General features: G+C 43.3%; 1 protein-coding gene across 2 annotated transcripts in view; it reads right to left on the bottom strand.

Annotated features, from left to right (window-relative positions):
* Positions 1-1,013: 1,013 nt before the first annotated feature.
* Positions 1,014-26,098, bottom strand: part of SPPL3 (signal peptide peptidase like 3) — a 96,642-nt gene continuing 71,557 nt past the window's right edge. For both annotated transcript variants that reach the window (XM_070386009.1, XM_070386011.1), the window contains 9 exons: positions 16,341-16,429; positions 14,179-14,298; positions 13,286-13,364; positions 12,285-12,397; positions 5,845-5,951; positions 5,201-5,364; positions 4,277-4,476; positions 2,938-3,047; positions 1,014-2,250 (listed from right to left, as the gene is read on the bottom strand). In XM_070386009.1, the coding sequence (XP_070242110.1) occupies positions 2,179-2,250; positions 2,938-3,047; positions 4,277-4,476; positions 5,201-5,364; positions 5,845-5,951; positions 12,285-12,397; positions 13,286-13,364; positions 14,179-14,298; positions 16,341-16,429 (1,054 nt within the window). In that variant the 3' untranslated portion in view covers positions 1,014-2,178. The remainder of the gene's footprint in view (positions 2,251-2,937; positions 3,048-4,276; positions 4,477-5,200; positions 5,365-5,844; positions 5,952-12,284; positions 12,398-13,285; positions 13,365-14,178; positions 14,299-16,340; positions 16,430-26,098) is intronic.

Here is a 26,098-nt window from a genome sequence, read left to right as displayed (position 1 = left end):
CCTCTCGCCCCGCCCCTTAGTTAGCCATCGGCATCCTTGAGGGCTTAAGAGGGCTGGCTCCTCAGCAGGGGTCGCACCGTGTACTCCCCGTCTCCGCTGAACCCAGAGACTGCTGGGAGCTGTGTGGACAGCGGAAGCCTCCGTCCTGGGACGTGTGCAGCATGAACCACAGCTGCAGGGGATGCCGCTGGTCTCCTGGACAGGCTGAGCAGGTAGGTGGTGACGGGAGCTCCACTTGGTACCAACACCCAAAAGTGAAGGTGAGGTAACAAAGGCTAGAAAGGAGGCACTTATTAAAAACAGTAAACAAAAACCAACAAAACAACCAAACAGCCTTCAGTGGGACCTGAAGACATGGAGGAATGCAGTACGCTGACGGCCACGTGCACCGCCCGCCTGTGAATGCCGCACACCGCGACCTCCAGCCACAGGGCCCCCAGTGCCCCCGGTTTCTACACAGGTCACCTGTCTCAGGGAGAGTCCAGGACAGCAGGCCCCTCTGCAGCCTGTGCTCCCAGGTGTACAGGCCCATCCCCGGCTTCTCTTGATCCAGACGACAGGCGACTCCCCCGTCAGTCCACAGATGCCACTCACATTAGCCACCGCCTGGACGCTGGCCCCCAGTTGCCACTCACATTAGCCACTGCCTGGACGCTGGCCCTCAGTTGCCACTCACATTAGCCACCGCCTGGACGCTGGCCCCCAGTTGCCACTCACATTACCCACCGCCTGGACGCTGGCCCCCAGTTGGCACTCACATTAGCCACCGCCTGGACGCTGGCCCCCCAGTTGCCACTCACATTAGTCACTGCCTGGACGCTGGCCCCCCAGTTGCCACTCACATTAGCCACCGCCTGGACGCTGGCCCCCAGTCGAGGCTGTAGCTGCAAGCTCGAGCTGCGACTCCTGCAACGGAGGGCCCGTCTTTGGGGGGTGTTTGACATTTGTCCCCAGTGCCCAGCTGTCACCACAGGGAAACCAAGACTGCAATCACAACAGCAAGGACAGGCTCGTGTTGCTTTTTTCCTTTTTTTTTCTTAAAGGAGTGAGGGCATGGAAAATACAGCACACCAATGAAACAAAAGGCCAAAAAAAAAAAAATACAAAAAAAATAGAAAATAGAAAAATGTATTTACAAGTAGTACATTACTATGATCAGAAGCACAGACACCTGCTGCCATAATACATGCATTGGTTCAAGAAACTACTGAAAACCCTGCAGGGAAGAAGCCTGTCAAAACAAAACAAAAAAACGGGCCAGAAAGGTTTAACTTTTCATCCCTAATTTGCTACACTGATCAAAACCAAATGAGGGTCCCCTACAGTCCATGAGTCTATCAGTACAAATACTATACTGGTTTTTAACTGCACGTTCAGTCGTGGAGGGAGAGACAGCAGCTTGTCTGTATACAAGGAAGCCAGCGTGAACTGCTCTACATGCTAGAAATTACAGCAAGCCCCTGTCCGCTACACAGCATGAGCTTAGCGGGTTTTAATTTCTGTTTATTCATATATATCTATGTGCATGTGGGTGTGTATGTACGTATAAAAACCGTGCCCTCGTTCACTGCCAACACAACGTCTGGGTGGACATGAACTCATTACAACAAATTCTTATGTGTATGTTGTAAGAAGTCACTCAATGTCTGTGGATTTAATAAGTCACTTCACACCACAGAAAATATTTAATAAATCCAAAAAAAGGAAAGAAGAATATAACGACAGAAGAGCTTCTGTCTCAGTTCTCTGAAACTGAGTCCCCCATAGGAAACTGGTCCCAAAGTTCTTGAGGGTTCACTGAAGAAACCAGTTTGCTAAGGTTTCCATCCTTTTAGTGTTCAAAGGTACAGAACGACTCCTTGCCGTTGTCAGTGTCAACAGTCGCATCTCCGTCCCCCGCAGGTAACAGTCTGGTGCAGATCCATAAAAACGGGGGAGGGAGGCGCGCTGGGGGGTGGGGGAGGACCTGTCACTCCAGGAGGGGCTCCACCTCTCCGGCGGCAGGAAGAGAAGGAACCACGCAGGCTCCAGCACCTCGCTCCCGAAAATGCAAAATCTGGGCACACGGCAGTCCTTACACAGGTGCATCTCCGAGTACCAGGCCAGCTCTAAGAGGAAACAAGCCACACGTTGACAGAGAAGGACTGAGAGGCCATTCTGGTCGCCCGCTGTGATCCATCATACTTCCAGGAATCTGGAGCTGCTGGACTTGGAGTGGAATGGCTCAGACCACATTCGCCGTAGGTCACCCTGGGAAAGACACGACTTCAGCCACATGTTTCAGATCGAGGCACACCTATCTATGTACAAGCCCTTCCTGACTCCTGACCTCAGAGCAGATTGATTCTGTGCAGAATCAAAGAACATTCACATTTTACTCATTGAAAAGTAACCTCCCAGTTCTTTGAAGAACTTGCTAGAAGGGCTCCTGGCACCCCGAGCAGGAAAGGGCTCTGACTCGGTCCTGGGGGCAGTTCAACCACTTGTGAGTCAAATGATCCAGGCTCATACTTAACCTCTGTGTCTGCTTCCTAGTCTGTAAAATGTGAGTGACAGTATAAACCTTGTGAATCAGGGCCCTCAGGTTTTACATTTCTTATTTCCAATCTTTAATGCAGAGTACTAAAAGAGCTATTAGGTGGTAATAGCATGCTGCTTTTAAGAGAAACAGGAAGTCTCTGCAGCAGGGTTTTAGGGATTTCAGTTAACTAATCCATGACTAGGTGGTGAGGGGTCTAACTCATTAGTATTTTCAGCCAATGGCTGTTAAAAATCTGGAAGAGGTTGCTAGTAGCAGGTTAGCAAAAACACACAAACACACACAGAGATCCCAAGATGAAGAGCTTAGGGGAATACCTCAAGCAAGGGGAATACCTAGCCAAGTCCAGGGTCAATGTCATTTTATCGTTTCCACTGGCTTATACCTGCCTTTCTCACCTTTAAATAGGCCATCGTGAGGAGTGGCAATAAGGTAAATGGCACCAAATAGAGAAGGGCAGGCTGGGCTGCTCGGTGAATTCGAGACGCCACAGTCGCAGTGAGCAGACCTGCAGGGAGAGAAACGCTGGTGAGTAACTCCAAGCAGCCAGCCCGAGGGAGGAGACCTCTGTCACCTGACGGCTTCGCAGCATGGCCCTGAGACTGTGCAGCTCTAACGTGACACCCCCTCCAGAGGTAGGGAGTGACATGCCTAGCTTGAGCAGGGAAAGAAACAGGGAGCAGCACAGCTTTTTCAAAACTCAGAATTCCAAGGGCCTGTAAGTGGCCCAAGGCCCTGGTTCCAGACCTCATTTTGGCCCCAAATGTGCCTGGTCTCCCCGTCTCCTATATATATGATGATGACAGGCGTGTGGACGTGCTAAGCTGCATCAGCCGTGTCCGACTCTTTGTGACCCCATGGACTGTAGCCCGCCAGGCTCCTCTGTCCATGGGATTCTCCAGGTGAGAATACTGGAGTGGGCTGCCATGCCCTCCTCCAGGGGAGCTTCCCGACCCAGGGTGGAACCCGCATCTCTAGTGTCTCCTGAATTGGCAGGAGGTGGGCTCTTTACCACTAGTGCCACTGGGAAGCTGGATGAGGACAGACTTGGAAGCAAAAGACCTGGGTTCAAGTTCTAGCCCTGCTGCTTATGACAGCCATGTGGCCTTGCACATCTCAAGCCGCAGGGCAGTGGCCTTGCCCACTGGGAGCTGCTGGAGTGGAAATGAGCGCAGGCCTAGGACAGCGCCATGGAACTGTGCAGGGCTCCCTCAGCAGGAGGCACTGAGGTGAGCAAGGTGCTCCTCTCCCCTCGCTGTCACAGCTCACGCAGGGCAGATATACAACCGTCTCTCCCTGTCCAGCCAAAACAGAGCTGGCTAGAGAAACACTAGCCAAGGAGAGTCCAGGTCAGAGGTGATGGAAATGTTAGAGCAGATGAAGGGAAATATCTGTCAAACAGCAGAGGAAATAAACATGACATCCATTAAACTCACGCTGAAGATGTAATTAAGCACACACACTGCTCCATCACCGTGGGGTAGGTGTTCTCAGCTCTGAGGCCCGACCACACTTTTCCTACAATGTCCTTCAAACACACTATTATTGGATAGGGAACGAGGCTGCTGGCCTCATCTCAGGGTCAGGAGTTTCCTTCCCCTTTGTGGTTGTTTATAGCAACGACTAGAGTGACTGCTCTTCTTCCTCCAGCATCTGTAGCTGCAAGATCTGGGTTAACTCCAGGGCTTGGAAGATAGTCAGGGAGGGGATCGCATGCAGCCTCCCAGGTCCTCTTACCTACAAAGTATCCAATGAGGGTGCAATGAAAGTAGGAAACCTTCTGCATGCGCCCGGAGATGTTGGCGGGTCCGGAGGCACCGCAGGAGTCACCGCTGGCTTGCTTCTTGTAGTTGTCATAACGCAGGACAAAGCACAACAGGAGTCCAGGCATCACGATGTCTCCGATGCCCAACATAGAGAAGTGGCTGCCCGTGGAGCTGGAATGCAGTGTCACACGTCAGGGGTTTCACCCTCTACAACCCCACTCCTCCTCCTGCTCGAGGTCTGTTCGCTTTTTAAGAAGCCAAAAAGAATTTATCTGATGGCTGATGGCAACCGCTACTGGTCTAACAGCACGAGCTGTTAGAGGAGCGTGGAGACTGACGCCACCAGAGCGCTGGAAGAAGGGCCTGCAGCGGCCAGCGCTGTGGGGCAGCGCCACCCAAGCGGCTGCGGCAGCTCCCGCCTAGTGCCGCCGCCTCTAGAGCTGTCAACTCACCACGTGTCACACACTCACTGCTGAGATGTCCAGTAAGCCCCCGACTACTACCAGACATGGGAGATGAAAGCAGCACCTTAATTTTTCCAAGATTATAGTTCCAGGGACTCTAATTTTAGCATTAGCACATTTTTACAAATGTCTGAAAAGTAAAAAAAAAGACCCAGATGCTCCTGTTAATTCCCTCTAGCCAACTTGCAGCACAGCAGTAATGTATGGCTGTTTGATAACATTAATCAATTATTAAAAAGCTGCATCCGTATCACTTGATGACCCATCTCTGGAAGTTGTCAGTACTCCTGTCCTGTCATCTGTAAGATGGAGACGATTCACAACCCTTTCCTGGTCCCCATCAGAATGCTGATGACAATGACAACCAAGCGGGGACGAAGGGGCAAAGGAGGGTGGGGTCCTCACCCTCCCGAGACGAGGCCCAGTCCTACCTAGGGAAGACCAGTTTTCCAGGCAGAGATAGGCGCGGGACATCGCGCCCAACGTTGGGCCCCAGGTGGAGTTTCCGGGATAGGACGTCAAGGGGATTGTCAGCCGGCTGCGTGGCCACCTTCACCATGACGTTGCTATTAAAGATGTAGGCGGAGAAAAACACCTGCCAGGGGAGAGTCACCTTTACCAGAGGGAGCTGGAGGCACCCCGACCTCAGCACCAGCCCTCTTTGTTTCTGAAAGCAGAGTCTCAGGACTGCAGCATCAGGCTTTTCAGACTGCACACTTTGAGGAACGAGAAGAGCTCTGCTCTTGTACGTGTTGCAGATTTGTTCTCTCCACACCCAGAGAGGGAGCCCTAAGCGCACAGCTGGCCATGCTCCAGGGTTGAGAGCCTTGCTTCTCTCCAGGGCAGAGAGCCTTGTGCTCCCTCCTCACCCAAGAGTCACCCGCGGACTCTCTACTCTGACAAGTCTCCATGCACACAGGCCCGCTCATCTTCCAACAGGTGTAGTGCTGGCCCGAAGGAGTGGTCTTGGACAGGAGGTACCCTGGCCAGCAGACTTAGGGTACCGAGTACATTTTCAGGAGTGAATGTTCTAGTCAGACCCGAAGGAGAGCAGCAGCTCCGGGGGGACACTCACCCAAAAGACATCGTAGATGAGAAGCCCTGAGAGAAGCAGGCAGGAGACCTTGAGGCTGGGCAGGCGGACGAAGGCGATCATGGCGACACAGAGACCCATGGCCAGGGCTGGGGAGGAGACAGAGGTCAGAGTGGAGCACACGCACAGCCACCCTCCACACGCTATTCAGCTTGGAAACCTAACAGAGTTTGTAGGTCCCTCAGCCCTACGCCCCAGGTGAGGTGCTTACACTCCACGAGTGCAATGTGCCCACCTCAGCCCATTCTGACCTCCTGGTATTTGGGAAAACCCCTTGCCCCATGCTGGCGATGGTGGTCAACTAAGACCCCCTGGGCTGTTTTGAATGATAAAGCTCGAGGCCAAGCCCAGCTCTCCCAGCTCTGTCTCCTGCCTCCCCCACTACTTCACTGCATTGCCCTTACTCCTTTAAAGCCACACCCCAGAGCACATCTTCTTCACTTCCTTAAGGACACTGTTCCAGTCAAGTCACTCCTTTATGCTCATCCTCTCCACCTGGGTCTATAGTAAAGGGGACAAGACAGAACTGCTCAATGACAGGGTTTCTCATGACTCCACACAGTGTCATCTTATTGCTCATCTTCAAAGCAAGAAACCCTGCGTTCCTTTTCAACTTAACACAACCTTCCTCATGCGTGCACAGGCTGCTGCTACCATCTGGGGTGCTCCTCTTTACCACCACTGCACATCTTGGTCCGGATTCCCCACACTTCCTGCTTTGCTGTGTGTATCCTTTCCTGTTTTCTCTCTCCCCCGCTTACACTCTTCACTGCCCTTGTCAAAAATCATCCCCTGCCTCAAGTCATGAGGTCCCCTTCTCTGTGATGGATTACTTCTGACTGAGGAGGCACGACTCACACACAGGCAATGCCGCAGGGGCCTGGCCCCAAGTTTCCTCTCGTGTTCCTACTCCTCCACTGACTCCTCCTCTCCATCTGAGTTGAGCAATAACCTCTTTCCAACCATGCCAACCAAGTCTCCCCACCAGACTCCCAAGTTCCATGTTTGAAAAGGCAGCGTGCATCCCGTCTGACTACTTCAGAGAAGGTTCTCAGCACAAGTAAGTTCAATGACAAGTAAGTTCAATGCCCACCAACCAAACAGCGCCACCAGCCGGTCACAGCCCCAAAACACACTCTCAAGTATTCATCCAGTTGGCCTTTCTTTTTCTTCATTCTTTCATTCAAGTCATCCTTAAAAAATCTTACCTCCTCTTCTGGGTTCTTCTAAGGAACAGAGGTGACAACTTTCCCTCACTGCATGCTGCCTGAGAAAACCCAAGACTTTCCCTAATAGATTTACCAACAGACTTAACTTCTGGTTAAATGTAAATTAATCAAAAATGTTAGAGAGGTAAATTATTAATCTCTGCCATTTAGTTATAATTATTTTTAATATACTATTGATAGAATCTCTATCACTTTCTCCTTCTCAACCAGGAGGGCCAGGAACAAAGAAAAGGACACCAAGCCGAGATGCAATGTTCTCTAAAAGGATCGTGTAACCTGGAAGGCCTTAAGCAGTGCTCACATCTAAGACAAAGGCTTCCGCAAAGCCAATCTGGTTGTGGACCAAGCGCCAGGGTCTAGCATTTTAAAACCAAACCAAACCAAAAAAAAAAAAGATCAATTGCTAGATTTCTGGGATTGACCATTTTCTAATCCTAGGCAAATAGCAAGAGCTATAAAATGAGACATCTATCTGTCAGGGCTCTTCTAGGCCCTGAACTGCTCAGGGGAAGTAGAGTATGAACGTGGCTCAATGGTCCTTGAACATGAGGAATGTGTGTACAAGATTCATCAGCCTTTGTAACATACCACACCACTTACTGGTCAAATTCTTTCAAGTCCTTCCAAATTTAAAAGGTTAATTTGTTAAGAGTAGGAAACTGAGTAGGTAAAAAAGAAGCTATAGATTTAGTTCAAGAAAACTCTATAAAGTACCTTCTTAATATTACTGCTTCTCAGAATAACTCTGAAAACAAGCTTTAAGCCTCACCCTTTAAAATAACCATATTTATCATTCTGTTTTCACTGTAAATTAACTTCAAAGAACAGGATTTAATTGAAAAAACACTCATTTAAAAGAAATCCACATTATCATTACCTACAAAATGATACCTGATTCTGCACAGAAGTCTGGAAAGACAGTTTGCATGTCAGGGGAGAACATATTTCAGAATGTTACAGATGTGTGGCTAGCAAGCTAGCTTTTCTGTAACAGCAGAAAACAAGTCACAAACACATCAGACAATGATATATATGAGAAACAAACAACTAAAAGCTCAAAGGCTCTCTCTCTTTTTAGGGAAAACTGTAAACTTGGTCACAAGGACAATTTAACCAGTATAACCAGTAAGAGATCCTTATCATTTGGGGAAGTAGCAAAAATGATAGAAAATGATGTAAGTTTACAAGTTAGGGCCACTAAGGGTTTGGGGAGCCTAGATGAACACTCAAAAAAATTTCAACTATTAGGTACCTTTCACAATGGAAATTTGTTTCTGATCCTGGTCTCTGGGAAAATAAAGCTTGTCCTTTATGGCCCATTTGTACTGACTCTAGTCCAGAGGCAAGACTCCCGTGGCGAGATGGCCCCGTCCCTGTACAACAGCGTGTGGGGAGCTGCTGCCCCTGCTTCCCTACAGAGTCTAACAGGGCTCTTCCCACCCTACCTGCAGCCGTGCAGTGAAGACCATTCAGCTGACTGCCCTCAAAACTGAGCTTCAGAGGGCTATGCAAATCAATTTATCTGGAAAAGAACGTCACCTTCCCTCATGCCAACCTCTTCTTTTTTAGAGGCACACTACTTTGGTATTTTCTGGTCCTACGTAATGCTCGAGGAGAGGAGAGAATGGAGTATGAAGGACACACTGCTTGCTGTTTTGAGAGGAACCTAATCTTTTAAAAACTGGGTCAGCAGCTTAGTAAACTTCAAATCCTTAGCAAAACCTGTAAACAGCATTATGTGTGTCCAGCTGTTGTTTAGTTGCTCAGTCGTGTCTGACTCCTTTGTGGCCCCATGGACTGCAGCCTGCCAGGCTCCTCTGTCCATGGGATTTCCTAGGCAACAATACAGGAGTGGGCTGCCATTTCCTTCTCCAGGGGATCTTCCCAACCCAGGGATTGAACTCACGTCTCCTGTGCTGGCAGGTGGATTCTTTACCACTGAGCCACCTGGGAAGCCCCAGTTCCACCGACAGTATGAGTGGGATTACAGAGCCTGTAGCAGAGCCACCGACAGTATGGAGTGGGATTACAGAGAGCCTCAGACTACCCAGGGGCTAGAAGCTCCAAGGTTGTTTAAGCATCACCATCACCACGTCAGCTCTGAGTGTCAGGATGGAGACTAACCAGTCCCAGGTAGGTGACTGTGGTTTCCAGAGGTCTAGGTGAAACTGTAGTGCTTGGAGCTTTCCTCTGTGTACATGAACTTAGGGGTGCCATTTACGGGAAAGGGCTCTGTCATTTAAGGACATCATAGAACATTTTCTCTTAATATGTAGCTAACAATCATCCAAACTGTCAATTTATATGGGACTGAAATAATTCAGTTTAGATTTTAACCAACTAACCAACCTTTATATCAAGTTTTTGTTCAGAAGTAGTAGAGGAGAAATGTCTGTCTGCTTCCTCATCAGGAAGCACTGGACTGGATGAGATTAAAGGGCTATAATCACAAAAGCAGCTGTGAGACTGACTGACTGACACTACTCTAATCATTAACAGGACCAACACTTCTTAATTTTCTACAATACATATTTTAAGGAGCAATTAGGTTCTATTCAAGTCTTTCAAAATCACCTACATGCTCAATTTCAATACTGCTTTTGGTTTACAAATCAGCCCTTGGAAGGAATCAGGAGTTAATGTTAGGAAAAGTCAAATGCAGGTTAATGGCTACATTACGACTACTAACTTCTAGTATCTATAAAACAGTTCTTACCCTTCTGCTATAATCTGGCCAAGCCCTGCTGTGACTTTGGATGGAATTTCTTCTTCTCAACTTATTCTTTATCAACCTTCAGAAGCACTTAAGTTATCAACCACCAATCCACAAGGATACTGAAAGCACAGATACTTGAATCTGGGAAATTTAGCAGTTCGATAAACCACTTAAAAATTCTAAACACTGCACTTCAGAATGCATATTTATATGCACAGTGGGTATTCAAGTACTGAAGCAAATGATCATAGTTAATTTTTTTTTTAATCAGGCAATCTATGGCACTACCACAAGAGACCACGCCTGTCAAGAGCTCAGTCCGCCACTACAGACTGGGCCTGATGACTGAGACCCTGACCTCCTACTGAGTCACTTAAAGGTCTGTGTGTAAGTCTAAACGGTAACTTGATCTGCAACCTCAAGGAACTGCTTTTGAGTTCCCATACTTGGTCTATGGTAGGCACTTAAAAAAAAAAGGCACTCAACAAGTATGACAGCAAGTATGCAGAGTCATAACCCAGGCCGCAGGTGTGAGGCCTTGTACCACGGCCACAGAAGCAGAGCCCAGAACCAAGGTCACCTCCAAAGCTAATTGATCCCCTTTGTAACCGTTGACATAAGCCCCTGACCATCACTATCAGGCTTCCTGACTCCCAATCAGGCAAAGATGCCCACTCCGGTAAACACCCTGTGGCGCCCCAGCCTGACACCTAATGCCAACCTTCTGGCGGGAAGGTACTTTGTCTTCAGGCTATAAAAATTGGCTATTAACTCACAAATACTGTCAACTCTCCCTGGTCTGTCCAGAGGTCTGCCCACTGTGCTCACAGTGCCCACAGTATCTCTGCTCTTTGTCTTAATAAACTCCTTCCCTTCTGAGATGCTCTGTGTCTGGAAATTCTTTTCCGACCCGCACCTGGACAGCCGCAAATGTATACAAACAAATTATATAAAATCGTAAGTACGTATATTTAACGTTTCACAGATTATCACCGGCAGAAACAGCAGTCTGGCTTCAGACATGCAGTTCTGTGGATGTGAACATGTGTAGAGACGTGTAGAGTGACCCCCACACTCAGCAGAGAGCAGTGTGTCGCCCCACAGAAGCCCTGTGCCGTGCCTTCACGGTCACACCCTGCTCTGTGCTGAGACAGCACCGAGTGACAGCTCCGCTGCAGGCGTGCCATCCTCCAAGCTGCAGGACACGGAGCCTGGCAAGAAGAGGAGCCCTCAGACCTGGCAGTGCCTTCAAAAAGCTCTGTCCTAAGGCCTGGATTAGCCTTGTGGTTGCTGGAATGGGTTAGAGGAAGAAGTGCCGCCCATACCCATATCTCTGCTTTCCAAATTTCCCACTTTAAAAAATTCCTTAGATAGTGCTGATACACATTACAACATGGATGAGCTAAAACAGCATAAAACTGACTGTAGTATTTCAACTTCCTTCCCTTCTGAAACATCAAAAGAAAGAAAAGGGTGAACAGACTTCGTGGGGCAAGGCAGTTAGATAAAATCTTATGAGATTAGTAAAGTGAACTGTGAAGACAAGAGAAGAAATGAATGAAAAAGGAGGTGAAGATGGTTACAGGGTCTTAAATCAAGAAGAGACTAAAAGTCACTTCTCTGAAATTACTTCCTCTTCTGTAAAATAAGAACAACAACAACAGTACCTACTTCAAAGAGTTGTTTTCAGGATTTCATGAAAAAATCCATGTAAAACACTCAGCAGCTCAATGTTAGCTATTATTACCCTGTATATAATGATATAGACATGTATTTATATCAATACACTATTATATATTCCTCATATTATAGTATAATCCCATGTATATTAACAAAGTACAGAAAATTTGTACTCCATTTCTCACAGTAGCATTATTCACAACAGTCAAAATAGTGAAAACAACTAATGAATGGATAAATAAAACTGATGCATCTATAAAATTAAACAATATCTGGCCATAAAAAGGAACAGAGGAGTACTGATGTATGGTACAACATGGATGAACCTTGAAAACAGCATGCCAAGTGAAAGAAGAGACAAAAAAGGTCATATGTGATGTCATTTCTGCAAAATGTCTGTAAGAGACACGTTCACGGAAACACAAAGTAGACCAGGGTACATCTGGGGCTGGGGAGGGGACGGGCAGTGACTGCTGATGGGTGTGGGTTTTGGAGGGTAGGTGTTAAAATGCTCTCAAGTGGTGGCTGCCCAACTCTGAACATACTAAAAACGACTGAATTGTACACTTCAAGTATATCAATTGTATGATATGTGAATTACATCTCAAAAAAGCTGTTATTAGAAAGTATCTTAAGAGTGTGGGTAAAAACTGATACAAAACACCATCTCTGGACACCTAAAAATTCATGGTAATCAGAAGTAGTATACTACTAAAACACAGAAAGTAGAGGAAGAGAGGACAAATTTAACCATAACTGATATTACAATTTCCGCTTGTCACCCAGTAGTTACTTACCATCCATGAGAAGCCAATGGCCAGTGAGAACCCAGATGAGGACGAGCATGACAGACAGAGAGAACGACAGTAACTCAGCAGCAGTGAAACGTCCACAGCAACCAAAGGAAATCCTGGGAACAGACAACACTGACTGGACTAACAGACAGTAAATCACGTTCAGCAAGCAAACTCTCCTTTGGTTCTTCATGTTCAGAATCTGAGATGGCCAGAGTGAAATAGGAGGCAATACCGAGATACCCAGAAATCCAAAATACCCAAATTTCTTTGGAAGAAACTACAGAAAGTTCAGAAGGATTACATTTCTGCACCCATTAGATAATGTACCTTTTATCCCAGATACCAACATGGATATTGAGAAGTTTAAAGTGATAATATCAATATTTGAAAAATTAAATACAGAGAAATTTCTAATTCTTATGAGGAAAATAAAATGAGGAAAGTCAACAATTCAATTCATTAACCAAAGGTGAATAAAATTAAGATAGTCCATCTATTTGGTTATCACTAATTCCTGGGAAAATCAGCCACCCCAAGCGACTGATTTCCTAAGAACTTAAGAGCATCTCCATTAGCATAGCATTTTGTTTCCATGAAGCAACAGCTTTAGGAGTTAAGGTGTGAACACTAGAATTAAACCTAAGCAGCTAGTATATATCTAGGTCATCAGAGACAAAAGGGAAAGAATGTCTGAGTCAAGCACGATTTTCATATTCTATTAACTAGTAAAGGGATAAAAAAACTGCTCATCTTTAAATAATCTAAGCAAGGAAGCATACTGCAATGACTCTGACTTCCTAAGATTTGTTTAGATTTCCTGCTATGTGAAGGTGCAAAAAGAAGTATCACTTTCCAGTTTTAAAAAATCAAACATCTCATTTTCTAGTCTTCTGGCATTTTTGTGCTTCAGTCAATATCAGAAAATGTACTCTTAATATTGCTATCAAGTACGAAGAAAAAAACATACACTTATAGTTTAGAGGAATATCCCAAGTCCTTACTTGTTCTGAGGTGAACAAGGCCTTGTTAAATACTGGCACATCGGGAGAAGAAGAAAAGCAAAAGCTATCGTTGCAAGAACTAGAGAAAGAAAATGTATGGTTAATTTTTTTGTTGTTTAATGTTTTACTAATCATAAGAAAAATGGCATGACTTACAGAAATAATTATTGCCTACAATACCTTCCTCCACAAGTGCATACAATAATATTAATTAACTAGAGAAAAGAACAGTGTCTGTCTTTAGCTGCGCACAGATAACCGCTTTGCACTCCTGGTTTGAGGTAGGGGTAGCACTGGCAGGTTTTCTCTTTCTCGTCTATCTCAACAACAAACGATAAATGGCAGGCCAGAGTATGATCTAACAAGGCTGGCATTTTTAAAATTAATTTATTTTAATTGGAGGCTAATTACAATATTGAAGGCTAGCATTTTAATGTTTTACATTGATACACGTCCACCATCAATCATCTTGAAAACTGATCAGCTAGCTGACAGTCGAATTACTGTGATTAGCTCTCAGTGTTTCTATCTGCAGAAACATACATGGGTAAGGGTTGCCAACAATGACTCTACCAAACTGGACCTTCTGGTAACTTATCAGACAAGGAGTCAAAGCCAAAGCAATTCTGCTCTGGTGCCACAAAGTTCTTGAGTTTTTAAACCCTAGCCTTTCATCCAGACTGAGTTGGCAAGTCAGAACTGATGACAGAGCTATCAAGTGGTTCAGGGAGGGGTGGGGAGGAGGGCGGAAAGGCAGACTTGGGGACAAAGAAGACTTAGGAAGAAAAACTTGCAAAAGAGTGGTGTATAAATCTTAATTTTTGAATGGTGATTTTTAAAAACGTTAAAAAATTTCCTTTTAAGCTTAAGACTAGATAGCAGAACTCATTTACCTGCTGTACATATTGTAAAAACTACTTGAACTGAGTCAAAGAAGAAGAACATTACTAGGAGAGAGACAGATGCTCCAATCGGAAGGAACAGGGCCTGGGTAGAGTCAATGGTCTGGATACCTGAAAGAGAAAGGAGCATAGTAACAGCTTACGTAACAGGCTCTGCGCCCATGGACTGAAATACATTAACTCATCAAGATGCAGACAGCTCTAGGGATTAGTACACACGATACAGAACACCGAGGCCCTCGGATTCTCTCCCAGGAAACGCGACTATGTACTCCCTGCTGTCCCCGTAGCGCCTTCACGATAGCAGGCGCTCGTCTCCTGCTCTGCGCCCGTATGCTATGCTCTTCCAGTGGTCCAATATCACTGTTTCATCTCAAATTCACCTTCTCCAGGAGAACCCGTTACTAACTTGACCCACTGTTGCCCATCTTGGCTCGTCTTTCTCTCTAGTCTCTTTGTACATGGAGGTCAAAATGACTTCACCACTGGTGCTTACTCTGACCTACTGCCAGCAGATGCTGGTTCAGAAGGGACTCTGAGGCTATGGTAAAGGCCCATAGGAAAAAGCACCTGCTCGAGGTATAGGGTGGAAAGTGGTATTTGCTGTCTCAGCACTTTATTAACACCTTGTGGGTATTCTGGCCACACTGCCTATGCGACAGCTTGGGTACCAACTCTTTTTGCAACTTTCAAAATATCTAATAAATATCAAGTGAATGGTGAAAGAAAAGTGAAAGTGAAGTCGCTCAGTCATGTCCAACTCTTTGCCACCCCATGGACAGTAGCCTGCACCAGGCTCCTCTGGCCATGGGATTTTCTAGGCAAGAGTACTGGAGTGGGTTGCCATTTCTTTCTCCAGGGAATCTTCCAGACCCAGGGACTGAACCCAGGTCTCCCGCATTGTAGACAGACACTTTACCATCTGAGCCACCAGGGAAGTCCTGGTGAATGGTAGGTACCCAATATCAATCTCTTAATATTATCAAGTCTCCTTATTTCTAAATTAGTACTGTCTATGACAAGCATTACCAACTTTCTAGTACAATTCACATACCATGAAATTTACCAGTATTAAGTAATTCAGTATTTTTTTGTTAAGTTTATCAAGTGTGAAGCTACCCAGGTGGCACTAGTGATAAAGAATCCGCCTGCAAATGCAGGAGACATAAGAGACCGCGGTTTGATTCCTGGGTCCGGAAGATCCCCTGGAGGAGGAAACAGAAACCCACTCCAGTATTCTTGCCTGGAGAATCCCATTGACGGAGGAGCCTGGCAGGCTACAGTCCAAAAGGTCACAAAGAGTTGGACATGACTGAAGTGACTTAGCATGCACCAACTGTGAAAGGTTCACTATAATCTAGTTTTAGAATATCCTCATCTCAAGAAGATCCCTCATGCCAGTTAACTGTTAATTCTTCCCATCTCTTGACCCAGGAAACCACTAATCTATTTTCTGTCTCTATTTGTCTTTTTGGAAATTTCATATAACTGGATTCTTAAAATACGTAGTTTTTCTATCTGGCCTTTTGTACTTAAGAATGTTTTGATGTGCATCCATGTTGGAGCGTGTTTCAGTAATTCATTCTTTTTAATACTGAACAGTACTCCATCGTGTGGACATACTGTACGCTGTTATCCCATTAACTAGTCTATTGATCTTTGAGTTGCTTCTACTTTTTGGCTATTAGGAATAATGCTGCTGAACACTTGCCATATAGCATACTTATGTTTCTTCAAAGCAAACATCCTTTAAAATCTGAAGTACCAGAGGAGATACAACAGTTCTACAAGTACTACAAGTAGCTATCTTTAAGAGTCACTAAATGAATTTATGATCAACACCTACAAAATTATCAATCTCACCAAAGGACCTAAATGAAGCTACAAGCAGACAGATACCCATCTATCTTGCTTGTCTTTAAGAATATAAAGAATCTTGGCTGCAAGCTTTGAGGCACAGTTAAAAGGAATTCACAAGAAATCTGTAGCTCAGATTCAGAACATAAAACTTTAACAAACTATACCATACAGATTCAACTGTATTATTATACCAACTGTAATCCTTAAACCTAGTAAATTATCAATTGGGGTTATAGAAAGAATCAAATTAAGACCACTACATGTAGACAGTTAATTGTCAAAAAATGCCTTACTATTATTGGTGCTGTTGCCATTGAAAGACCCAGAAGAACTGTTACTGTCTTTCTCTTTATCTTGGTTTTCAAAGTCCATATTAAGGGACCTGTGGGGAAAATTGTATAGGTAAGTTTTAGTTTCAAGAAAGAAGTAGATCAGCAAAGTCAGTAATGAGACATAGTTTTAAATGTTAAAGCACTAGGGAAGAAAGGAGGATTTCTTTTGAACAGCTCTGCAAAGTTCTCCATGCTAGTTCAAGAGTTTTCCTGACAGCAGAAAAAAGCATTCCACTGTGGCTGGATATTCCAGCCATATCTCTGCACATCTTTAATTACTTCCGTATGAGAAATACCTAGAAGGAGAAATACTGGGTCAAAGGACAAGCACAATTTTGAAACTTTTACATACCACACAACTGCTTCCAAAAAGGGTGGACCAATTTACTCTCAGAGCATTGCATGAGAGTGAGAGTCAATTCCTAGGCAGGTGGATAAGAAGTCTGGGGTCCCCGAGGAGGAGAAAGGGGTCTGAGGCTCTTGAGGAGGAGACAGGGGTCTGGAGTTCTCAAGGAGGAGAAAAGGACAAACATTTTTTTTCCTTTAAGCCCAGAGCTGATGATTGCACAACAAAACAACTCATCTTGCTCAAGGATGTATGTTTTCCCTTAAATTCTGCACCAATGACTATATAACAACAACATATCTTGCTCAAGAATTTGTTTCTCCTTAACAAGAACCTTCTGACTCATCTTGTTATTTTAAAACTTGTACACTGTGAGAGTGGGTTTGGTAAGACCTTTCTATTGTCAGTTCTAATCTTGTTAACTTAAGATGTATGTTGTAGGAGTAGGTCTGGTAGAAAGTATGTAAGGCCTTGCTAAGACTACGGACAGGGCACTCTCCGTCCCCCTTCTGAGGTCTGTGTCAGAAGATTTCTCTGTCCCTTTTTCACTTTAATAAAACTCTGCTACACAAAAGGTCTTGAATGATCAAGCCTAGTCCCTGGTCCCAAAGCTAAATCTTCTTTGGAGATCACAAATTCAACATCGTACACCATCAGCTATCAAGAGCACTTGTTTCTCTTCACCAAATCAGCTCTCCCTCAACAGCAACATGTATTGAGTTACTGCTGTATCCGAGAGTGTTTTAGATACTGGAGAGAAACAAGTGGAGAGAAAAAAAGGCTCTCATGGATTTTATATTTGAGGACCAGGGAGACTGACAATAAACAAGAAAAATTAAATATTGTATGTGGTATGTTAATGGTAACAGCTAAGGAAAAAGGCAGGAAATGGAGAGGGTAGATATGAAACTTTAAATGGGGCATGCAGGGCTCATCGGTACTATTTCTGAGTCAAGACCTGAAGAAAGTAGACACATTCAATCTGGGGGACTAAAAATGCTGTGCATGTCCTAATTTGGAATCCTTTAACCACTAAACAATTTTATGTACTGACCTTGACCATTTCTTTCTCTTTGAACCGTTCAAGTCCTTAGCTCATTTTCTACTGCCGCCTTCATTTAAAGTGTCTGTGTGTCCAAAACAACTTCCTGTGATGGTGGAAATGCCCTGTAGCCTGCACTGACCTACTTGGTAGACATGAGCCCATTAACACTTGAAACGTGCGAGTGCAACTGAAGGACTGAATTCTGCATTCCATTTCATTTTAATTAATCTAAATTTAAATAATTTGAGAGCTAAAACGAGAAAACTTGGGACAAAACCTTTGTGACCTTGAATTTGGCAGTGGATTCTTACCTATGACACCAAAAAACACAACTAAATAATTGATAAATTGGACTTCAACAAAATTAAAAACCTTGTGAGCACCAAGGAACACTTTCAAAAAAAAAAGAGACAACCGCAAAAGATGGGATAAAATATGTGCTCTCATGTATCTGAGAACGTTTAGAATATAGAAAGAACTCCTCCAATTCAATAATAGACAACCCAAATAAAAAGTGGGCAGTGAATAATCTCTCACCAAAGAAGATAAGCAAATGGCCAGTGAGAACATGAAAAGTTCTTTAACAACACTAGTCATCAGGGAAATATAAGTCCAAATCACAATGAGGTACCACTAATACCAATTAGGAGGGCTGTGAGCAAAGCGTCGGATAACCACCAAGGGTCAGCAAGCCTGTGAGGCATCACACACTGCAGGCGGGGCTGCCAACTGCTGCAGCCTTTGCGGAAAACCCTGGGGCGTTTTCAGTTTCTTTAGTGAGTGCAGGCCACTCAGGCTACCTGTTTCTCTTGAGTGACCTTGGGCATGGATTGTGATTTATAGATACATCAAAAAATTTACCCATTTCATCTAAGTCATCAAATTTATTGGCATAAAGTTGTTTACGGTCATCCCTTATTAGCCTTTTAATATCTGTGCACTCTAGTAGTATCACCTCTTGTCCCTGATATGAAGTCTGTGTCTTCTTTTTATCCCAAGGGTAGTCTGGCTAGAGGGGTACCAACTTTATTGATTTTTTTTTTAATCAGCTTTTAGTTTCAGCCGTTTTTCTCCACAGAGAAAATCTATTTGATTTACTTTGGCTTTGATCTTTATTCTTTCCTTCTGTCTACTGAATACAGTTTCATTTGCTCCATTTTCCTGGTTTAGTCAGAAATGGTAAAAGGTTTAAATCAATGATAACTTTTTCTTTATTCTAATCCAGGTATGTGGAGCTACAATTCCCTTTGCTTTCGCAGCAGTCCATAAATTTGGTATGTTTTCAACTTTAATTCATAATATTTTCCAATTTCTTCTTGATGTCTTGGTTGATACATGGAAGAGTGTTACTTTTTGTTTCCAAACATCTGGGGATTCTCCAGAGCTTTCTCTGCTCAATCCAGTTGTGATTTGTTAGGAACCAAATGTTTGGGTCCCGGACAAGATTCATTTGTGGAAGCCCTAACCCTCAATGTGGTGGATGGTATTTGGTGATGGTGCCTTTGGGAGGTAATTTTCCTAAGGTCTTGAGGGTGGGGCCCTCCCAATAGAAGTGTATCCTTCTAACAGATCTCTCTCTCCCCTTCTCTCCTTGTTTCCCTCTCTCCCTTCCAGAGCAAGCATACGCCCAAGAAAGACCATGCACATGAGCGCCTTGTAAGAAGGTGTCCATCTGCAAGCCAGGGAGACATAGCTCACCAGAACCCAACTGTGGTGGCACTCTGACCTTGGATTTCCTTTTTTTTTTTTTTGACCTTGGATTTCCATCCTCCAGAACTATGAGAAAAATTTCTGTTGTTTAAGTTACCCAGTCTGTGGTATTTTGTTATGGCAACCCCAGCTGACTAACAGAGATCAGCGTTCATACTTTGTATGCCTTGAATCCTTTTACTGAGACTTTTTTTTAATGTCCCCAAATACATCCTATCCTGGTACATATTTCACATATACTTGAGGAACGTGTATTATTACACTGCTGAAGTGTTCAATAAATGCCAGCTTGACCTGGTTGAGAACATTACTTAAGCGACTATAACCTTACTGATTTTCTGCTTTGTTCTTTCGATTATTAAGAGAGAGGTACTGGAATCTTTATCTACATCTGTGCATTTGTTTTATTCTTCCTTGAAGTTGTATCAGCTTTTGCTTCATGTATTTTGAAAATCTCCTGTTAGATGCATAAACATTAGGGATTATTATGTCTTGTTGCTTAACTGACCCCTTTTATCATTATGAAAGAAGGGTTTCTGTCTGTGGTAATATTACCTGCTCTCAAAGTTGCTTTGTCTGACATCAGTATAGCCACTCCAGCTTTCTTTTGATGAGTATAAGTTTTATCTTTTCCCAACCTTTTACCCTAAATCCTTTTTCTGGCTTTATTGTGTACTTTCTGTAAGTATCATGTAATTGGATCTTACTTTTTTATGCACTCTACTGACACTTGTCTTCTAATTGGGGTTTTTAGGCCAATTTCATTTAATGTGATTTTTGTTATGATTAGGTTGGAGACTATGTTTTTTGTTGTTGCTCCCCTGTACCTGCCTTCTTTTGGATTAACACAGTAATTTTTAATGACTCTGTTTTATTTCCTTTGTTGTCTTATTAGCTATAACTCTTTGCTCTTTTATTTTAGTGGCTGTTGTAAAGTTTATAGTGTACATCTTTAACAACACAAGGTATACGGCAGCAGTTCACTTATATAAAACCTGATAACAGTTTACATTTATTTCCCTCTCAACCCTTGTAGTATTATTACCGTGCCTTTTATTTTTACATGTCATACTATGAACTCCATGTTATATTATTACTTTTGTTTATATAATCCATTATCTTTTATAAGCAATTTTAAATAAGGGAAAAAAATCTTTTGTATTTATCACTGTAGTCAATTTTTCTTTTTTTTTTGGCCTTGCCCTGTCAAACATTATCATTGGTCACTATCACACAAAACAGAAGTCTGGCTAAATGAGGCTGTGAGGATCCATATATTTGCTCAAACATGAAGATACATGTATTCCAGCTTTCTAAAACAAGATCCATGGACCTAGGTTTAACAGATCCCAGGCTACTGTGACTGAGGTCCAGTAATGGTTACCCACACTGCACAGCTGTCATTTCACAAATTAATCTTCATTCAATAGTACGCCAAGGATATATTTCCACATCAATACATACAACTCCTTTACTTAAAAAAAAAAAAAAAAAAGGGACTTCCTGGTGGCACAGTGGATAAGAATCCACCTGCCAATGCAGGAGACACGAATTCAATCCCTGGACCGGGAAGGTCCCACATGCCAAGGAGCAACTAAGCCCGTGCGCCACAACTACTGAGCCAGCGCTCTAGAGCCCAGGAGCTGCAACTACCGAGCCCATGCACCCTAGAACCTGTGCGCCAAGGAAAAGCCACTGTAACGAGAAGCCGGCGCACAGCAATGAACAGTAGCCCCCGCTTGCTGCAACGATAGAAAGCCCTTGTAAAGCAATGAAGACCCAGCACAGGCAAAAATAATTCTATTTAAAAAAGCCAAAATATTTCTCCTTGAGTTAACTTGATCTGATACCATTTTTGGCTCAATTCCTGCCTTACTAGGGACAAGCAGTAAGAAAAGCAACCTTTTACAGGCGGATGATACAGTTTTGATCTTGAACTGGGTGGGGTATAACCAACAACTGAATCTGCCAGATAAAATAGTGTCAGAAAGAATGACAACTGATCAACATTCTTCAAATTTAAGCTGATATACAAGTACAAATCCCACTGTGCATTTTTGGGTCACTTTGATATATTGGGTTAGCCAAAAAGTTCATCTGGGTTTTCCCATAACATCTTATGGAAAAACTCTAACAAATTTTTTGCCAACCCAATAGTTTGATTCAATTACTACATCAGGAAGTAGTTTAACATTCTCTGAGTGCTTTACTAAGGTTTTATTGGGATGGAGGTGGAGATCTAGTGATACTTGCTCTAAATGTTTTTTCAGGCTAAAACTGATTCAGCTATAAAGAATAGAACTTAAGGAAGTCAACTTTTAGTATCTGTAGGTACCAGACTGAATTACAGGGCATTTTCTGGGAAAGTCCTGGGCCCATAAGAACTTCCACTGCTTGCTCGGGAGAAGGGGAAATGTGGGCTTATAGTTAGGCTGTTTTAGGTTCCTAGGTTGTGATAAAAATGCAAATGTGCCGTGAGAACTGTTAAGACAAAGAGGCCTATATTCAGCCAGCCATACAGTACATGTCTGGACCACTGTCCACGTTTATCAAGAGATCAATATTCAGAAATAATCAGCTGAAGAACTAATAACGCATTGATTTCTCTAGATATTATAAAATGTAACGTTAGATCACAGTAAGCTAGCAATCTAGACCACAACTTTCTGCTACTGGTTTTGTCTCCTCAATTTTGGCAAAACTGCTTTTGCTGAAATCTAATTTCATGAAACGCCACCAGGTTATATTGAAGAGTACTATAATTCAGTCAACAATCAATGTCTGTTATGAAATGCTATGCAATACAACATTGCATCCTCTTTCTGAGGGTCTTTGGGATAAACCTATGTCTGATCTTAAAAGCAAGAGTAACTGCAATTCACCTACACAATTTGTTTTTTTTTTATTCAGGACATTGTAAAGTTTTCAATTTCTTTCATTCTTCTGAAAGTTGGCTGCTAGAAAGCTTACTGTGTATCTGTGGACCACCAGGAGGGGTGTTGGCCACTATGGTACGTATTTTTAGACTTATTTTTGGCTCTACTTTGTCTCCACCCATACCTTTTTTTGGCCCCATTCTAATTTACCTTATCTCATCACAGCTTGTAAAACTTAATGGTTTGAAATACTTTTGAACAGGGCAGAGTGAAAATAAACAATTGACAATTGCAGGAAGCAAAAGGGAGCTGAAAACACATTTACTGAAAAGTTATACTTGTTCACCTGTTTGAATTCTGATAATGGAATACAATTATGAATACTGGAGAAGAAAAGCAAAATGGAATTTTTTATTTTAGTATTTTAAGACTACCATGTTTTTTGATCATTCTAATATTGGAAGGAAGTACCATGAAAGGGAGCATTCACTTGGTCAAGGTAAACACTATATGGTGGAACTTTGCTATAAGCTAAATGTGTGTTCCTAGAAAAATTATACAGTGGTTTCTATAAAGGGAACCTTGAAAAAGGAACTGATGAGGCTCATATATATCAAGGAACTTGTCCATATGCATTACAATGTACATAACCGTTCCCCACACTATCTGATGAATTCAGATTTCTATAAATGTTTTCTTAAGATAGGACAGGATATGAGATGGCGAAAGTGAAAGGTTGTTGTTGAATCACACGAATACACCGGGATTCTTGGCCCCCAGAGGAGAAGAATTCAATCCCGGGCCAGAGACGAGGCTTGATCGCTCAGAGCTTTTGTGTAATAAAGTTTTATTAAAGTATAAAGGAGACAGAGAAAGCTTCTGACATAGGTATCAGAAGGGGGTAGAAAGAGTACCCGCTTGCTAGTGTTAACAATGAAGTTATATACTCTCCAGTGAATCCAAAGAATGTCTGGAGGTTGTAAAGACCTCATCAGACCTACTCCCATAATTTACATTTTAAGATAACAGAATTAGCCAGAAGGTTTAATCCAAAGACTGTCCTTAATCCAGAGACTGTCCTCAGGCAGGATACATTATTGTTATATAATCCTAAGGAATGTGGAGAAAGAAAAAAAGTTTGTCCTTTCTTCCTCCTTGAGAATTCCAGACCCCTCTCTCCTTGGGGACCCCTAGACCCCCTATCAACCTGCCTAGGAACTGACTCTCTCAAAAGAACAATTCAAAAGATAAACACATCACACATTAGTGTGTGATAAATACATCATGACATGTGTTTAGTCACTCAGTCGTGTCCAACTCTTTGCAACCCCATGGACTGCAGCACGCCAGGCTACCCTGTCCATCACTAATTCCCAGAGCTTACTCAAACTCATGTCCATTGAGTTGGTGATGCCATCCAACCATCTCATCCTCTGTCATCCCCTTCTCCTACCTTCAATCTTTCCCAGCATCAGGATCTTTTCAAATGAGTCAGTTCTTCGCATCAGGTGGCCAATGTATTAGAGCTGCAGCTTCAGTATCAGTCCTTCCAATGAATATTAAGGACTGATTTCCTTTAGGATTGACTGGTTTGATCTCTTTGCAGTCCAAGGGACTCTCCAGAGTCTTCTCTAACACCACAGTTCAAAAGCATCAATTCTTCGGCGCTTGGCTTTCTTTTTATAGTCCAAGTGTCACATCCATACACAACTACTGGAAAAACCATAGCCTTGACTAGACGGACCTTTGTTGGCAAAGTAATGTCTCTGCTTTTTAATATGCTGTCTATGATCATAACTTTTCTTCTAAGGAGCAAGCATTTTTTAATTTCATGGCTGCAGTCACCATCTGCAGTGATTTTGGAGCCCCCCAAAATAAAGTCTGCCACTGTTTCCACTGTTTCCTCATCTATTTGCCATGAAGTGATGAGACTGGATGCCATGATCTTAGTTTTCTGAATGTTTAGCTTTAAGCCAACTTTTTCACTCTCCTCTTTCACTCAAGAGGCTCTTTAGTTCTTCTTCGCTTTCTGCCATAAGGGTAGTGTCATCTGCATATCTGAGGTTTATTGATATTTCTCCCAGCAATCTTGATTCCTGCTTGTGCTTCTTCCAGCCCAGCATTTTGCATGATGTACTCTGCCTATGAGTTAAATAAGCAGGCTGACAATATCCAACCTTGACTTACGACTTTCCCTATTTGGAACCAGTCTGTTGTTCCATGTCCAGTTCTAACTGTTGCTTCTCACCTGCATACAGATTTCACAGGAGGCAGGTCAGGTGGTCTGGAATTCCCATCTCTTTAAGAATTTTCCAGTTTGTTGTGATCCACACAGTCAAATGCTTTGACAGTCAATAAAGCAGGTGTTTCTCTGGAATTCTCTCACTTTTTCTGTGATCCAATGGATGTTGGTAATTTGATCTCTGGTTCCTCTGCCTTTTCTAAATCCAGCCTCAACATCTGAAAGTTAACAGTTCACGTACTGTTGAAGCCTGGCTTGGAGAATTTTGAGCATTACTTTGCTAGCGTGTGAGATGAATGCAGTTGTGTGGTAGTTTGAGCGTTCTTTGGCATTGTCTTTCTTTGGGATTGGAATGAAAACTGACCTTTTCCAGTCCTGTGGCTGCTGCTCAGTTTCCCAAATTTGCTGGCATATTGAGTGCAGGACTTTCACAGTATCATCTTTTAGGATTCGAAATAGCTCAGCTGGAATTCTATCACCTCCACTAGCTTTGTTCGTAGCGATGCTTCCTAAGGCCTGCTTGACTTTGGGACTCCAGGATGTCTGGGTCTAGGTGGGTGATCACACCATCGAGATTATTTGGGTCATTAAGATCTTTTTATGTATAGCTCTTCTGTGTATTCTTACCACCTCTTCTTGATAGCAGATCAAGGATATTAGAAATAAATGATATTTCTGTCCTTTATTGTGCCCATCTTTGAATGAAATATTCCCTTGGTATCTCTAATTTTCTTGAAGAGATCATTAGTCTTTCCCACTCTATTGTTTTCCTCTATTTCTTTGCACTGACCACTGAAGAAGGCTTTCTTATCTCTCCTTGCTATTCTTTGGATCTCTGCATTCAAATGGGTATATCATTCCTTTCCTTTGTCTTTTGCTTCTCTCCTCTTCTCAGCTATTTGTAAGGCCTCCTCAGACAACCATTTTGCCTTTTTGCATTTCTTTTTCTGGGGATGGTCTTGACCCCTGCGTCCTGTACAATGTCACGAACCCCTGTCTATAGTTCTTCAGGCATTCTATCACATCTAATCCCTTGAATCTGTTTGTCATTTCCACTATATAATCGTAAGGGATTTGATTTAGGTCATACCTGAATGGTCTAGTGGTTTTCCCTACTTTCTTCAATTTAAGTCTGAATTCTGCAATAAGGAGTTCATGATCTGAGCCACAGTCAGCTCCCAGTCTTGTTTTTGTTGACTGAATAGAGCTTCTCCATCTTTGGCTGCAAAGAATATAATCAATCTGATTTTGGTGTTGACCATCTGGTGATGTCCATGTGTAGAGTCTTCTCTTGTGTTGTTGGAAGAGGGTGTTTGCTATGACCAGTGAGTTCTAAAATTCTGTTAGCCTTTGCCCTGCTTCATTTTGTACTCCCAAGGCCAAACTTGCTTGTTACTCCAAGTATCTCTTGACTTCCTCCTTTTGCATTCCAGTCCCCTATAATGAAAGGGATATCTTTTTTGGGTGTTAGTTCCAGAAGGTCTTGTAAATCTTCATAGA

This window comes from Bos mutus, chromosome 17 (genome assembly GCF_027580195.1).
Source record: "Bos mutus isolate GX-2022 chromosome 17, NWIPB_WYAK_1.1, whole genome shotgun sequence".
In the NCBI taxonomy this organism is placed as follows: domain Eukaryota; kingdom Metazoa; phylum Chordata; class Mammalia; order Artiodactyla; family Bovidae; genus Bos; species Bos mutus.
This window is presented reverse-complemented; position numbering and strand designations above follow the sequence as displayed.